This window comes from Electrona antarctica (genome assembly GCF_951216825.1).
Source record: "Electrona antarctica genome assembly, chromosome: 13".
NCBI lineage: Eukaryota > Metazoa > Chordata > Actinopteri > Myctophiformes > Myctophidae > Electrona > Electrona antarctica.
The window spans coordinates 33,878,396-33,892,374 of record NC_136794.1 but is presented as its reverse complement, the minus strand read 5'-3'; the positions used below and the strand labels follow the sequence as shown (position 1 = coordinate 33,892,374).

At 44.2% G+C, this 13,979-nt stretch overlaps 1 protein-coding gene across 1 annotated transcript in view; it reads right to left on the bottom strand.

The window, feature by feature from the left end:
* epha3 (eph receptor A3) overlaps positions 1-13,698 on the bottom strand; it is a 165,974-nt gene extending 152,276 nt beyond the window's left edge. The window contains exon 1 of the mRNA XM_079517759.1: positions 13,603-13,698. Within this exon, the coding sequence (XP_079373885.1) occupies positions 13,603-13,639 (37 nt within the window). The 5' untranslated portion in view covers positions 13,640-13,698. The remainder of the gene's footprint in view (positions 1-13,602) is intronic.
* Between the last annotated feature and the right edge of the window lie 281 nt (positions 13,699-13,979).

Sequence of the window (13,979 nt, the reverse complement as noted above, 5' to 3'; positions counted from 1 at the left end):
TCATAAGCCTGAGAGAATAGGAATCTTTTTAAGGCAGAGATCGGATCAACTCCAGTAGTGTCCAGACTCCAATCTGCATTATCTTTCATTTCACCATCTGTCTGGTAAAAAAGATGACAGCCAACAATTCCATTCCATTTCAGAGCCAAACTCCCACATCATTCGACCCTGCGAACCGCACTCAAGGAATAACGAGCGCAGTCGGGGCGACACGCAACCTTTTCAGTGGTGGAGAACGTTAGATTTAAACATTTCATCAGTACGCTGCAACGTGCCAAGCAGATCATGAGCAGAAAGAAAAGAGCGCAGGGATCTCCGCCAGGACGGGTTAACTACCCATGCAGGGCACGCAAACTTTGGAAGGCAGTCCCATGGAATGGGATTTGACAAATCTTAACTTGACAAAGACTGTCAACTGAACTTCATATAATGAATCTGAAAATGGCAATGGACTGTTGTTAGGGCATAAAACCCAGAGTTGATATTGTTATTGTGAAACTTTATAATTAAAGATTCTCATTTTATTTTTTATTTTTTTTATTTATTTACTATAGCCTAACAATAAATCTGTGAAAAAAAATCTGAATTTTTAAAAAAATTAATTAATTAAAATTCGAGTGGATTGTGGATTAGATTAGTTCAAAACATATTTACCATTATTTGGCAGGCTAACCATAGTCCTCTGCCCTGCTCCCTTCCCCATACACACCCCATCGGAGCAGCTCCCATACACACCCCATTGGAGCAGCTCCCATACACACCCCATTGGAGCAGAGGGTATAAATAGCAAGATATGACATGCATGTCAAAGACAGCAACACATCATGCAAGAGAAAACACACACACACACACACACACACACACACACACACACACACACACACACACACACACACACACACACACACACACACACACACACACACACACACACACACACACACACACACACACACAGGTCACAGTGTCCTCACAGGGGTCATCAATGTGTCCGTGACAAACCCTTCTTCGCCCTTTAGGGCGAGGTCGCTTCTCGCCCTCAGGCGTCTTACTGGTGATCATAACTTCATAAGATCCAATTACTGAATGTCAAGTCTCCAGGTTTTCTACGACACATTAAGAGTTCAACTAGTACTAGTGGTTCTCAAACATTTTATTTGCAAGGCCCTCCATAACACTGAGAGTGTAAATGGTCATTATGGTCATTCAGGGCTAGCTCTTTGTGTTTCTGGTAATATTCATTTTATGAAAATGTCCAGCACAAGCCAGCATGGCTTCATTCACAGTATTCCGCACAAATCAAAAATGTGTGGGTGTTCTGCAACCAGAACAACCATGCACCCGTGCAACCAGAACAACCATGCACCATGGTGCACCGGTTGCGGATGCAACCATGCATCCGTGAGACCAGAACAACCATCCACCCGTGCAACCAGAACCGGTGCACCATGGTGCATGGTTGTTCTGGTCGCGCACCAGAACAACCATGCACCCGTGCAACCAGAACAACCATGCACCCGTGCAACCAGAACAACCATGCACCCGTGCAACCAGAACAACCATGCACCCGTGCAACCAGAACAACCATGCACCTGTGCAATCAGAACAACCATGCACCCGTGCAACCAGAACAACCATGCACCCGTGCAACCAGAACAACCATGCAACCAGAACAACCATGCATCCGTGCAACCAGAACAACCATGCACCCGTGTAACCAGAACAACCATCCACCCGTGTAACCAGAACAACCATGCACCCGTGCAAACCAGAACAACCATCCACCCGTGTAACCAGAACAACCATGCACCCGTGCAAACCAGAACAACCATGCACCCGTGCAACCAGAACAACCATGCACCCGTGCAACCAGAACAACCATGCATCCGTGCGACCAGAACAACCATGCACCCGTGCAACCAGAACAACCATGCATCCGTGCGACCAGAACAACCATGCACCCAGAACAACCATGCACCCAGAACAACCATGCACCCAGAACAACCATGCACCCAGAACAACCATGCACCCGTGCAACCAGAACAACCATGCATCCGTGCGACCAGAACAACCATGCACCCGTGCAACCAGAACAACCATGCATCCGTGCGACCAGAACAACCATGCACCCAGAACAACCATGCACCCAGAACAACCATGCACCCAGAACAACCATGCATCCGTGCGACCAGAACAACCATGCATCCGTGCGACCAGAACAACCATGCATCCGTGCGACCAGAACAACCATGCACCCGTGCGACCAGAACAACCATGCACCCGTGCAACCAGAACAACCATGCACCCGTGAGAACAGAACAACCGTCCACCCGTGCGACCAGAACCGGTGCACCATGCACCGACCCATGCGTTGACGCGACTCTTCCAGTAACCTCCACATGGTTCGGCCGTTCGTCATCGACTTGGATCTGATGTTCAATAAAAATCAGCCATCTGTGTTTTTTGCCTTTGATCTACTGCAATTGGGCGAGGCATTAGCCCCCCGATCTGACTTCCATTATTAAATTAAAGTAAGGAATATTTCAAAACAATATAAAACACATGTACAAATGATGCGCGTTGGGAGTCTTAACTGGCAGTGACCACAGGAAATGTGGAGCTGATCAGTCCAGCTCTCAAAGTTGGGCTCGGTCCGTGGACCCCCAGAGGTTCCTTGAGAGGGGGTGTTGCGCCTTATAGGTGTTGGGTGAAAGCAACCCTCAACGTCTTCTGACAGACATGTGGGCGAGGCTTCCCCTCCCCCAACCCCTCTCTTACTGGGCAAGGTTTTTCTTTTACTTTTACATTACTTGGGCGTGTTATAATGAAGTAGACTCTAGAAAAGCATTCCAGCAGCCAGCTCGTAGCATGCCTCATTAGGCAATAGACTTTCAATCCATACCTCCTGGGTTGAGTGGGTTCGAATCCTGCTCATATCATTTTTGTGTCCACCGCAAACAAAAAAGAATTGCGGATAAAGTTAAGTTTGCTTTGGTTCGACATGTGTTGCGGCGTGCTTGTAGTTATGTTTAGATTTGGGTTTGGGTTAGTAATATAGTTAAGTGGGAGGCAGACTTTGGTTCGACATAGCATTGGTCCGAACGGATTAAGGTTGGTGAGGGGTCCGTTAAAACGACCGGATTAAGGTTGGTGAGGGGGCCGTTAAAACGACCGGATTAAGGTTGGTGATGGGTCCGTTTAAACGACCGGATTAAAGTACATGTTCACCCATGGCTTTGTGTGGTGCCACTCAAAGTAACTACTGGGTTGGGCTTGCTGGGTGCATGTTCCGACCCCTAGTATGTCTGTCAGAAGACGTCGAGGGGTGATTTCATCCACGTGCCGCCTTATAGGGACCCCCAATAGGTCGATCAGCCGGCAAGGCAGACCAGCCTGGGAGATAAAACTGTATGACGCGCAAACTAAAAGACCAAAACGAAAGCTCAAGTTTAAAAATGAATTACTTCGATGACACCATTTCCAATAAATGTGTAATGAAAATAGTTAACAGTGAGCAAAATACGAAATGCGGTCAACAACATATATCACTCCCAGCTCACCCTATACGGTCAAAGCAGTCTTAAGGTGAGCATGAGGACCCTTACTTCTAGCCGATGGGAGCCCAGCCACAATGACACTGCCACCAACATAGTGCCAATCTGCCTTCATCTATCACACATCCAATAATCCAATCAGTGCACAAATTACAAATGGCTCCAGGGGTTCCCCAGCAAGAAGGGTTAATATACAGCATCAAAATAATACTCTCTATACCTGTGCAGTTGTGCACATATGGATTTTCAACAGGCACTGATGTCACACACACACGATAGAACGGGCCCCAGGGGCGATGTCGAGGGGAAGGGGACTGCCCATAATTCCGTCATCCCTTTATTCCGAATGCGTGGCTTCATGTACTGTTAGGGATAGGGACAGGGTTAGTAATGGGGTGAGTCGGACCAACGTGCCGTCAGAATGATGTGCCTGTCAGAACAATGATAGGGTGCCGACGTCAAAGGCACATAGTATGTGCATATACTGTATGTGCCAAATACAGTATATGGAGATTTTCAACATGCACTGGTGTCAATCAACACCACACCGAATTGCACATGTGGCCCCTGGGAGCCCGTGATACGCCTAGAACAGTACATAATATAGCGCCCAGGATTACAGCTTAGGCAATTGGGGTGGAAAATGGGTTACAAAATTGTGGGATAAAAAATGTATTTAAAAAAAAGAAAAAGGACGAAGGACAAAGAATCTTGTTGGATCAAGTTTCAAACCACACCCAGGTTCTGCATGTGTGTGTGTGTGTGTGTGTGTGTGTGTGTGTGTGTGTGTGTGTGTGTGTGTGTGTGTGTGTGTGTGTGTACGGGGTGAAGCACTCACCACCTCCCTGTTCTGAATTATTCAAACGCCAGAGTCTCTGTGTCTGATGTTGCTACTCGGTCCAAACCCATCCTCCACCGCACTGTCTGTCTAGGTCTCTCTCTCTCTCTCTCGCTCTCTCTCTCTCTGCTCAACCAGGAGCAAAGCGTCACGCAGTACAGTCACTGTCGGGCGGGAACCTCTTATCTCCATATTTTTACTTTTTTGATGTTGTTTTTTTTCCGCCCTGCAGATTAATGGCCTTATTTTGTCATAGGCCTACAGAACTGTCACACAAAAGGAGTGAAAATAGCGTCACCGGCGATGAACGCTTTTGGACTTACAATGTTTCCACCCGACAGAGACACACACACATACAGTACACACACACACACACACACACACACACACACACACACACACACTAGAGGCTATGCGCGTGACATAATTGTACGCCTACCGAGTAGCAAAGAACTACTTTCTGGCCTTGACAGCCCATTCATCCAAACAGAAAAGTCTGAAATCGGATTGTATTAAACTACGTTAAACTCACCAACATTGCAGCTGTACAGAAAACTTAAATGATCCTCTTGTTTTTGTTTAACAAAAATCCACCGTAGACATGTTATGAGCTACTTTCTGTCAAGAAATTCCATGCAGGTGATTCGCTTTCTGTGTCCGAGTTTAGAAGCGGCACCTTGTTCTTCCCCCTCATTGACGCAACTCTCTTAATGGAAGGCTGATGTAAACAAGTCTTAGTGCTTTTCATGGTTTCTTCCTCAAAGTAGCAGTTTTTTTTATTGACAGTTCAGAAACATGCCTACCAGTGACATCATCAATGGGGAATCCAAGCTAATATACAGTATTTATTTTCCTGGACAGCTAACAAAGGTTTGAGACCTTGTTTGAAATGAGAAAAGCTGTCTAGCGTTGATGTTCACCAGTAGGCATGGTTTCAGAATCAGAATCTAATTGATTGTCACATCACAGGTTTACAGATGTAAAGAAAAGAAGGGATTTATTTTCTTTTCTTTTTTTTTCATTGGCGGGGAAGATAGAGGAACCGCAAAGAACACAGGAAATAAATGGGTCAAAATAAAATTCTTAACTGTCCACAGCCCTACTTTGAGACACAGAGGTAGGTAGACAGAAATGTTGCCATATCATCTTATATTGAGCATTAGTGAGGTAGCAATTAGCCTATATAAGAAGATGTATGGTTGAAAATGGGAGAACACACACGCGATGAGGCTGTCCCATCCCGTCCCGGGGCAAGGCCCCTGCGCTCTGGCGGGCAGGAGGGTGCCGGGTGCGCTCTGCCCGGCTAAATATAACCCAGGCCTCCCGCTGCCTCTGAGGAGCGCTTAGTGGGACGCCACGCAATCTAGCACGACTCCAACACAAAAGCTTGCCTTGCATGATGTTTGAACTATATGGAAATAAAAAACACACTTTCTGGGGAATATAAAAGATAATGTCCTGCATTATATCGTCCAAAACTGTGACGTTTCAGGCGCCAACTGTGACGTTTCAAGCTTGGGGATCTGCTACTTTTGATGCTTTCGTGCGACACTGGCTGTAGTATGATCAAGTAGGGTATTCGTTTTCGAAAAACAAAAAACACAAAAAGTTAGAATATGGAGACAAGAGACACCAGATACCAGAACGCTCGCCTCAAAACACAGTGGCCTCAGGCGTACAACGGCATAACTGCTTAGCCTGGTATTCCTAAATGTAACGCATGGTGGCGCATGTCTACCCAAGTCGACATGCACAAGTGATTCAATTCAATGGTTTCTTGCGTCTACATGCGTCTACGGAGTCTAAGGAGTTGCATGGCGACCCATTGGTGTGGTTTGGGCTTAACCCTATTCCTAAATGTAATAATCCCAGTAAAACTATGCCTAACCCTAAACCTATTTCTAACCTTATTCTCAGTAAAACAAATACAAGAATACAAGAAGAACCGCCCCACAGAGCGATCGGTGTAAGGGCAGCGCAAAATAATTAGGGTGATCGTGTTTTAAGGTGATCATTCCGCCGGTTACAGTGTGTGGCGTGTGCAGTCTGTGGCTCTGTGCAAGTACATTTCCCCGCACGCGCGCACACGCACACGCACACGCACACGCACACACACACACACACACACACACACACACACACACACACACACACACACACACACACACACACACACACACACACACACACACACACACAGGCTACCATCGCTCTTTCACACAAAACAAGCCCTCCAGCCCGGAGACCGTATATACGGCACGACGAGGCTCCCCTGTACCGTCCCGTGCCAGGGCAAGGCCCCTGTGCTTTGGCGGGCAGGAGGGTGCACTCTGCCCGGCTAAATATAACCCAAGCCTCCTGCTGCCTCTGAGGAGCGCTTAGTGGGACGCCACGCAATACGGCACGACTCCAACACAAAAGCGTGCCTTGCATGATGTTTGAACTAAATGGAAATAAAAAACACACTTTCTGGTTTCTTATATAAAGATAATGTCCTCCTGCATTATATCGTCCAAAACTGTGACGTTTCAGGATTCAAATATGCAAAAGTAGCAGATCTACAAGGTCAAAACGGGTACCTTCGCACCACGTTTCGACAGGGACGGATTAACCCCCACGAGGGCCCCTGGGCCGGTAATGTTTTTGGGGCCCCCCTAGCGCGTGAGCACGTGACATTTTTGTGTTTTTTTGTGTTTTTATCATCTTTTTGACCTAAATTTAACTAAATCAATGGCCAATTTCAGGGCCTCAAACCCAGTTCTGCGCGATCCAGTTTCCTTGAAGGGCCCCTGAGAGCCAAGGGCCCCTGGGCCACGGCCCCACTGGCCCAATGGCTAATTTGGCCCTGCGTTTCGAGCTTATGGATCTGCTCCTTTTGATGCTTTTGTGCGATGCTGGCTGTAGTATGATCAAGTATAGAGTATTCCCTTTCTAAAAAACACAAAAAGTTAGAATATGGAGATAAAAAGGTTTCTGCAAACAACAGAACGCTCGCCTCAAAACACAGCGGCCTTGGGCGTACACTCCGTATAGCCGGCGGAACTGCTGCTCAGCCTGGTATTCCTAAACGTAACCTCAGTAAACTATGCCGGCATGACAAGGCTCCCCCCCGCCCCGCCCCGTCCGTCCCGGGGCAAGGCCCCTGCACTCTGGCGGGCAGAAGGGTGCGCTCTGCCCGGCTAAATATAACACAGGCCTCCCGCTGCCTCGGAGGAGTGCTTAGCCGGACGCCACGCAATCCAGCACGACTCCAACATTACAGCTTGCCTTGCAGGATTTTCGAACTATATGGAAATAAAAAAACACACTTTCTAGGGAACGTCCTGCATTATATCGTCGAAAAATGTTTCGAGCCTGTGGATCTGCTATACGCTCACTGGCTGTAGTATGATCAAGTAGGGGGAAAAAAACATCATCTGGGCTATCATGTGTCTGGAGTTAACCTCCTCAGTGAGTGAAAAGAAATGTCCCACCTTGGACAAGTAGCCTTTTTTTTCTTTTTTACAGTCGAGATAATATCTGCCCAAAGTTTGCTCAAGACCATTAGGTCTAAATGGTAGAGAAAATAAATGTGTCCTTTAGAAGGAATTAAAGAAAGTTGGGGTTTGTTGGTGTAGGCACGGGACCTCCGAGATGGGAGAGCCGATAGAAAGCCATGCCTTCCACTTCATAACAACACGCACACAACTGGCGGAAACAGTAGGCTATACATACACAGATGTTTCACTCAAAAAGTATCAATACTGCAATGTAGTAGCCAAGGGAAAAGTCCGGAATTCAAAAATGTACTTGAGTAAAAGTATAGCCTACAAAAGTAGGCTATTGGTATCCAAATATAGCTTAAAAACGTATAACTACTCATTATACAGAATGTCCCATTTCACAACCTTTCAAATTTATAAAAATCTTTTGAAAATAGCAGATCTACAAGCTCACAATATGTTGCATTGTGACATTGTGAGCATGTAGATCGGCTATTTTCAAATAGCCGAAATGTAGGGCTTAAGTGCTTAGTCTGTTTTGTAAGGACAAATCAAAATCGACAAAGTAACTACTAGTAAAGTTGTCACATGTAGTAGAGTAAAAACAATATTTGCCTCTGAGATGTAGTGGAGTAGTTAGTAAAAGTTCGAGGCAAGGAGGCAACCTGCAGGTGCTCAGGAGGTGTGTAGGTATAAAAAAATGTAGAAAAGGTAAAAAGGTGCTCCTGGGATCAATCGGGATAACAACGATATAGAGCAAAGAGGAGATCCGGGCACACTTAATGTTAAAAGGAGGAAATATTTTATTGAACCAATATTTCCTCCTTTTAACATTAAGTGTGCCCGGATCTCCTCTTTGCTCTAGTTAGTAAAAGTTATTGTGTTATTAGGCTATATAAAATATATATTTTTGGATCTATGTGAAGTAAGTCGTCTTTATTAAAATATGAAATAATTGCATGCTGCAGGAAAGTAAATAATAATAATAATAAAAGGTTAGCCTACTGTACCACCTGACTTGTGGCCCCATAACAAAGTTTAATTCCAGAACTAATTGGCCGATCACTTTAATATCTTCATAAAAGTATGACCACCAAACTTTATGGCTTTGTAAAGTAACTACAGCACACTCATTATCCTCCTTTAAAAAGAATACATGCGTTTTATGTGTAATAACAATAATCATGTCCATTCATATCCTGACCTAATACGTCACCAGAGCCCAGAAGCCACATAAAGATCGTAATGTACTTGGCTGTTGTTATTTTAAAGCTTTTTTTTCTTTTTATGAAATGAAATGAGAGTTTCATATGAGAACCCAACACCCAATAAGGTCCGCAATTAACCTACTCCCTGCCTAAACTGTGACCTGTCATACGTGGACTAAAAACGATAGCTTGAGAAAATGTAATAAAAATAGCAATAATCAATTAAGAAAATGATGGATTTTTTTTAAATTAATTGTAGTATAGTTTTTGACCGTTTATACACTTGTGTGTTGAGTTTATTTGCCTTCAGAATCAGGACACAAGGCTACGCAGTTACAAATCCCCTCAAGTGTTGAAGTATTCATTTGCAATTTTGCCAGCCTAATGAGCCTAGGCCTATATTGATTTCGTATAACTCTGGGACTGTGTAAATGGAACCAAATGGACCCGTACGGACGTCAGACGGTACGGGTCGGTAGGTACGGGTCCATTTGGTTCCATTTACGCACACCCGGAGTTAAATTAAACCTGAGGATTTTCAGCAAAATAAGCTAAGGTATGGCGATACGTCACGAAACATTATTTGCAGTTATGTACGGCTATTTCCCCCCATTTTTGCCTTAATTTCCCTAAAAAGATCAAGTCGGGTGGTGTACGTAGGCCTACCTTCTTATCTTCTTCTGGTCTTCACCAGGTCTGTTTAGTGTTTGCTGCTGCTATGTCAGTCTTTTTTTTTACCAAAACATGCATTCAGGAACAGGGAGGTCTGCTACTCTGCTTCGCTATCTTTTCATTTTGACAACTATATAAGCGCAACAAAAAAACAATAGGCCTACAACTCTCTCTCTCTCTCTGTGCCAAAAACGCGCCACTGCTCCAGTCCTCACCAGTCGCCTCGCGTCACCAGGCTTTCCACCTCGGAGACTGCATGCTCCTCCAATTGCTGCTAATCAACAATGATGCATTGCACCTGAACCACCTGGGTATATACCAATACCATGTGTAAAGATTAGGGGGGATACAAGTAGCCTACCCTACTGTGGAGAATATAATGCCTTGTGAGTTGTGAAAGCGATCAGTTTGTTCAAATCGACATGTTATTATTTTACTGTAATTTTATTACAGTATAATCAACAGAATAATCAACGCAGATAGACAAAACGACACCCAAGGATTTTAAGTAAATGTATTTCCCCCCTGGAGCCATGAAGTTATGGCAGCTGCCATTGCTTGCAAAATTCCACTTTAAAGTTTATTGTGGGCCGAGTAGACTGCTACATTAATTAATCTATTAGTGTTGCTTTCTAACACAAAGTAGGCCTAGCCTAAATCATGCACACAACACAATTATTTTTACAAAAGATTTTATGATATATAGGCCTATATTAAAAAATACATGATATTTGAACTGTCTTTTTCACTCTGTCACCCAACACCGAATTCAACAGCACGCCACCGAACCCCGGTACATAACAGACCCATACAGTCATAATTAAACCCATAGAGATGCAAAAATTATATTTTAACTTGTTTTTGTTGCTTTCTGAGTGTTGTTATTGTACAGAAAGAGACGGTGGGAGAGGTCTAATAATGTGTTTCTATAGAGTAGACAGACTGTCGGCTCTGCAGCGCCACTCACTGGTAGACCGTGGAACACATTATCATAATCATATTATAATTGAGAGAGCCAGCTAGCGGTAAACAACACGCGCGCACACACACACACACACACACACACACACACACACACACACACACACACACACACACACACACACACACACACACACACACACACACACACACACACACACACACACACACACACACACACACACACACACACACACACACACACACACACACACACACACAGTTTCTAAAGTTTTCATATAGAGGGCTATACAAACAGAATATAAAAGGATACTATAAAAGTCCTTCTCAAATATTTTCATGTCAAGGACCCCCACATGTATGCCTATGTAACTATTTGGCCGCGGACCCCATCTGAAAATAGTGTAGACCTATAGGCTCTATGTTGTTCCATACAGAGCCCTATAACAGAATATTTGACAACTTTTTGTCATTTTTCAAGCTTGTAGATATAGGTTATTTCCAAATTGATACACAAAAGGACCCCTTCAATTACGCCAGGGGGTCCCCGGACCACACTTTGAGAACCACTGGCCAAACTGTTTATGTGGAAAGGTAAATCAAGATAATAAGTCAAGGTGAATTAAAATATAATGTTGGCATCATATACAACGATTTGTAGGCCTAGGCTAAATGATCCTTCACACAAAGTAGGCCCATGCACTTGACCTATACAGTCACTGTCACAGACCTCTTCCAATCAATCAAAAATAGGCCTATATACTGGCATTTCATTTTCATCAACTTTCTCTTATAGATTTCACAGACCATGGATTGACACAAACCAGCCTACACATATGGTAGGTCTACATATATTTAAATAGCCTATTGATCTGCGCGCCAATGATCAAATAAAAGCGATGCATATGGGCTGACAGCACAGTCAGTGTACAATTTAACTAAAAAACGATAATCTATGTTGAAAATCAAATGTATAGCCTGTTGCTGTTAATGGAGCTATTAGTAAAATAATGTTATCTCAGTTATAGCCTACCATGATCAATTGAATTATAATGCGTATAAAGGAGGGAGCTTTAGTCAAACTAATCGCTCGCCTGTCTTCAAGACAACATAATATAGGCCTAGCCGTGTTATAGGCCTATACTAGCCTAATTACAACTTACTTAAACGGAAATGTCTAGGCCTACTCAATAACGTATCATTCTCTACCATTTTGTTTTATACGATCTTGGGACTGGGCGCAAATTCGGCTACATTATAGGCCAATACAATCACGCAACGGTTTCATGTTTTTGATACAAATTGTTTTTGTGTAGCCTATTGTCCCTGTCAAATGAAAGCTTCGTTCATGTTGCACAACTCCAAATAAATATATAAAAACTTCAGACTGAAGCCTATATTGCCTAATAGTATCATAAATCGTTAAACCTTGCATTTATATTATTAAAACACAATTATACCAGTGATTTGATAGCCTATATGACGTAGGCCTACGGGTGTAACATGGCCACGGACACTGCACTTGAACACAACGATAAAGCATTATTCTATTATTATAGCCGACAAGTAGGCCTATAGGCTATACGGAATTGCACAACTGGCATGCAATTCAAGTATTCCAAATAATGTAATGCATGCTTTTAATGTCGTAGAATCAGGAAACATAAGCTAGACAGATGAATTATCCTATATATCCTCACAACCAGATGCATTACTTTTGACGGGCTATTAGTCAACATAAAAACATGTCATTAATTGGACTCTTGAAGAAGGGCTCCCAAAGGACCAATAAGGTCCCTTAGGGGGGTCTGTAACTATATGCTATACAATACGGGTCAATTTGGTTCCATTTGTTAATTGCCTAAATTAGCACTGAGGATTTTACAGTGAAGATCGGGGGTTCCCAGAAATAAATAAATATGGGGCTTGACGGTGATCTAATGCAAACTGCATGGGACTGTCTGGGGGTCCTGATAAAGAATCACTGATATGATATATGTAATCGATATCCATAAGCAAAACAAAGCGATATATGGATAAACGCGGCTTTCTAACCCGTGGTTATACAAATCTGCATAGCCTACAAAACAGTTTTTTGATGTATTTATTTATTGTGTGTGTGTGTGGGGGGGGGGGGGGGGGGGGGTAACCTAGTATTAATTGACTAGGGTAGCCTAATTCTATTTAGGCTACAAGTCATCATCGCGTTCAGATTCAGAAAGCTGCTCATAACGATCCCCGTTATATTTTCTCTAGTTTAAACTTGCGTGCGTGCATGTCCGCTGCATACAGCCTATTGTGTCCTCCTGTTGTAATAATAAACACAGTTTGACTTGATTGCAGGGAACTCCCGACCCGGGCACGGAGTTCCCTGCAATCAATCTGACAGTTTATGGAACTAGAACAAATAATCATAATAGTAAAACTCCGTGTTAGAATAGAAAATAGAATCCATACAACGTAGCCTAAAACACATTGACGTGTCAGACACTTTCAAATCGGCTGCGTTAACCTGTCCTGTCCTGCTTCAATCGGATCGAGGTTTTGGCCGATTTACGTCTCGACCCCTGCCGTTATAAGGTGGTCTTTCTGTCTTTATCTCCCCGCTAACCGTGGTCCGATCAGTATCACTCTTTCTTTTATAACAAACCAAGGACCAACGGCTTTTTACTTTCTCGGACCCCGGAGTCCCGGACTCCCGGTCCCCCCTCTGCTCTCCTTTCTTTTCCGCGGCGGGTCAGAGAGGCTATAAAGTCCCGAAGATCCATCTGACTGCACTTATAGCAAGCAGTCCGCTGCCCACCACTCCGATATTGACAACTGAACACACACAAGCAAGCACGCACGAAAACATTCCCTCCCTCCCTGTCCTCCTGGCTGCACACATGGCTCGTGTTCTTTCTTACCTTCATTGTTGGGGGTGACGCTGGAAGCGGAGGACATTAATAGAAGAACGAAAGAATAAAGGCTCCTAATATGTCTGTGTTTAATAATAATAGTATCCACAGCGGCGGCGGAGGCAGACATGACGGGACGGCGGTTCTTCACTACAGAGAGAAGCAGCGATGCAGCGGCCAGAGGTACAACATAACTCCATGTAGACCCAGAGCTTACTGACTGACTGAGACTCTCTCTCTCGCGCTCGCTCGCTCGCTCTCTCTCTCTCTCTCTCTCTCTGAACCTAGTAGACAGGCAGCGCTGCTTTCTCCCCGCTAGGTCCTAAAGAAAACGGATTAAAAAAGGGGGAAAAAAAGAAAAAAGAAAGAGAAGGAAAAGTTCACCA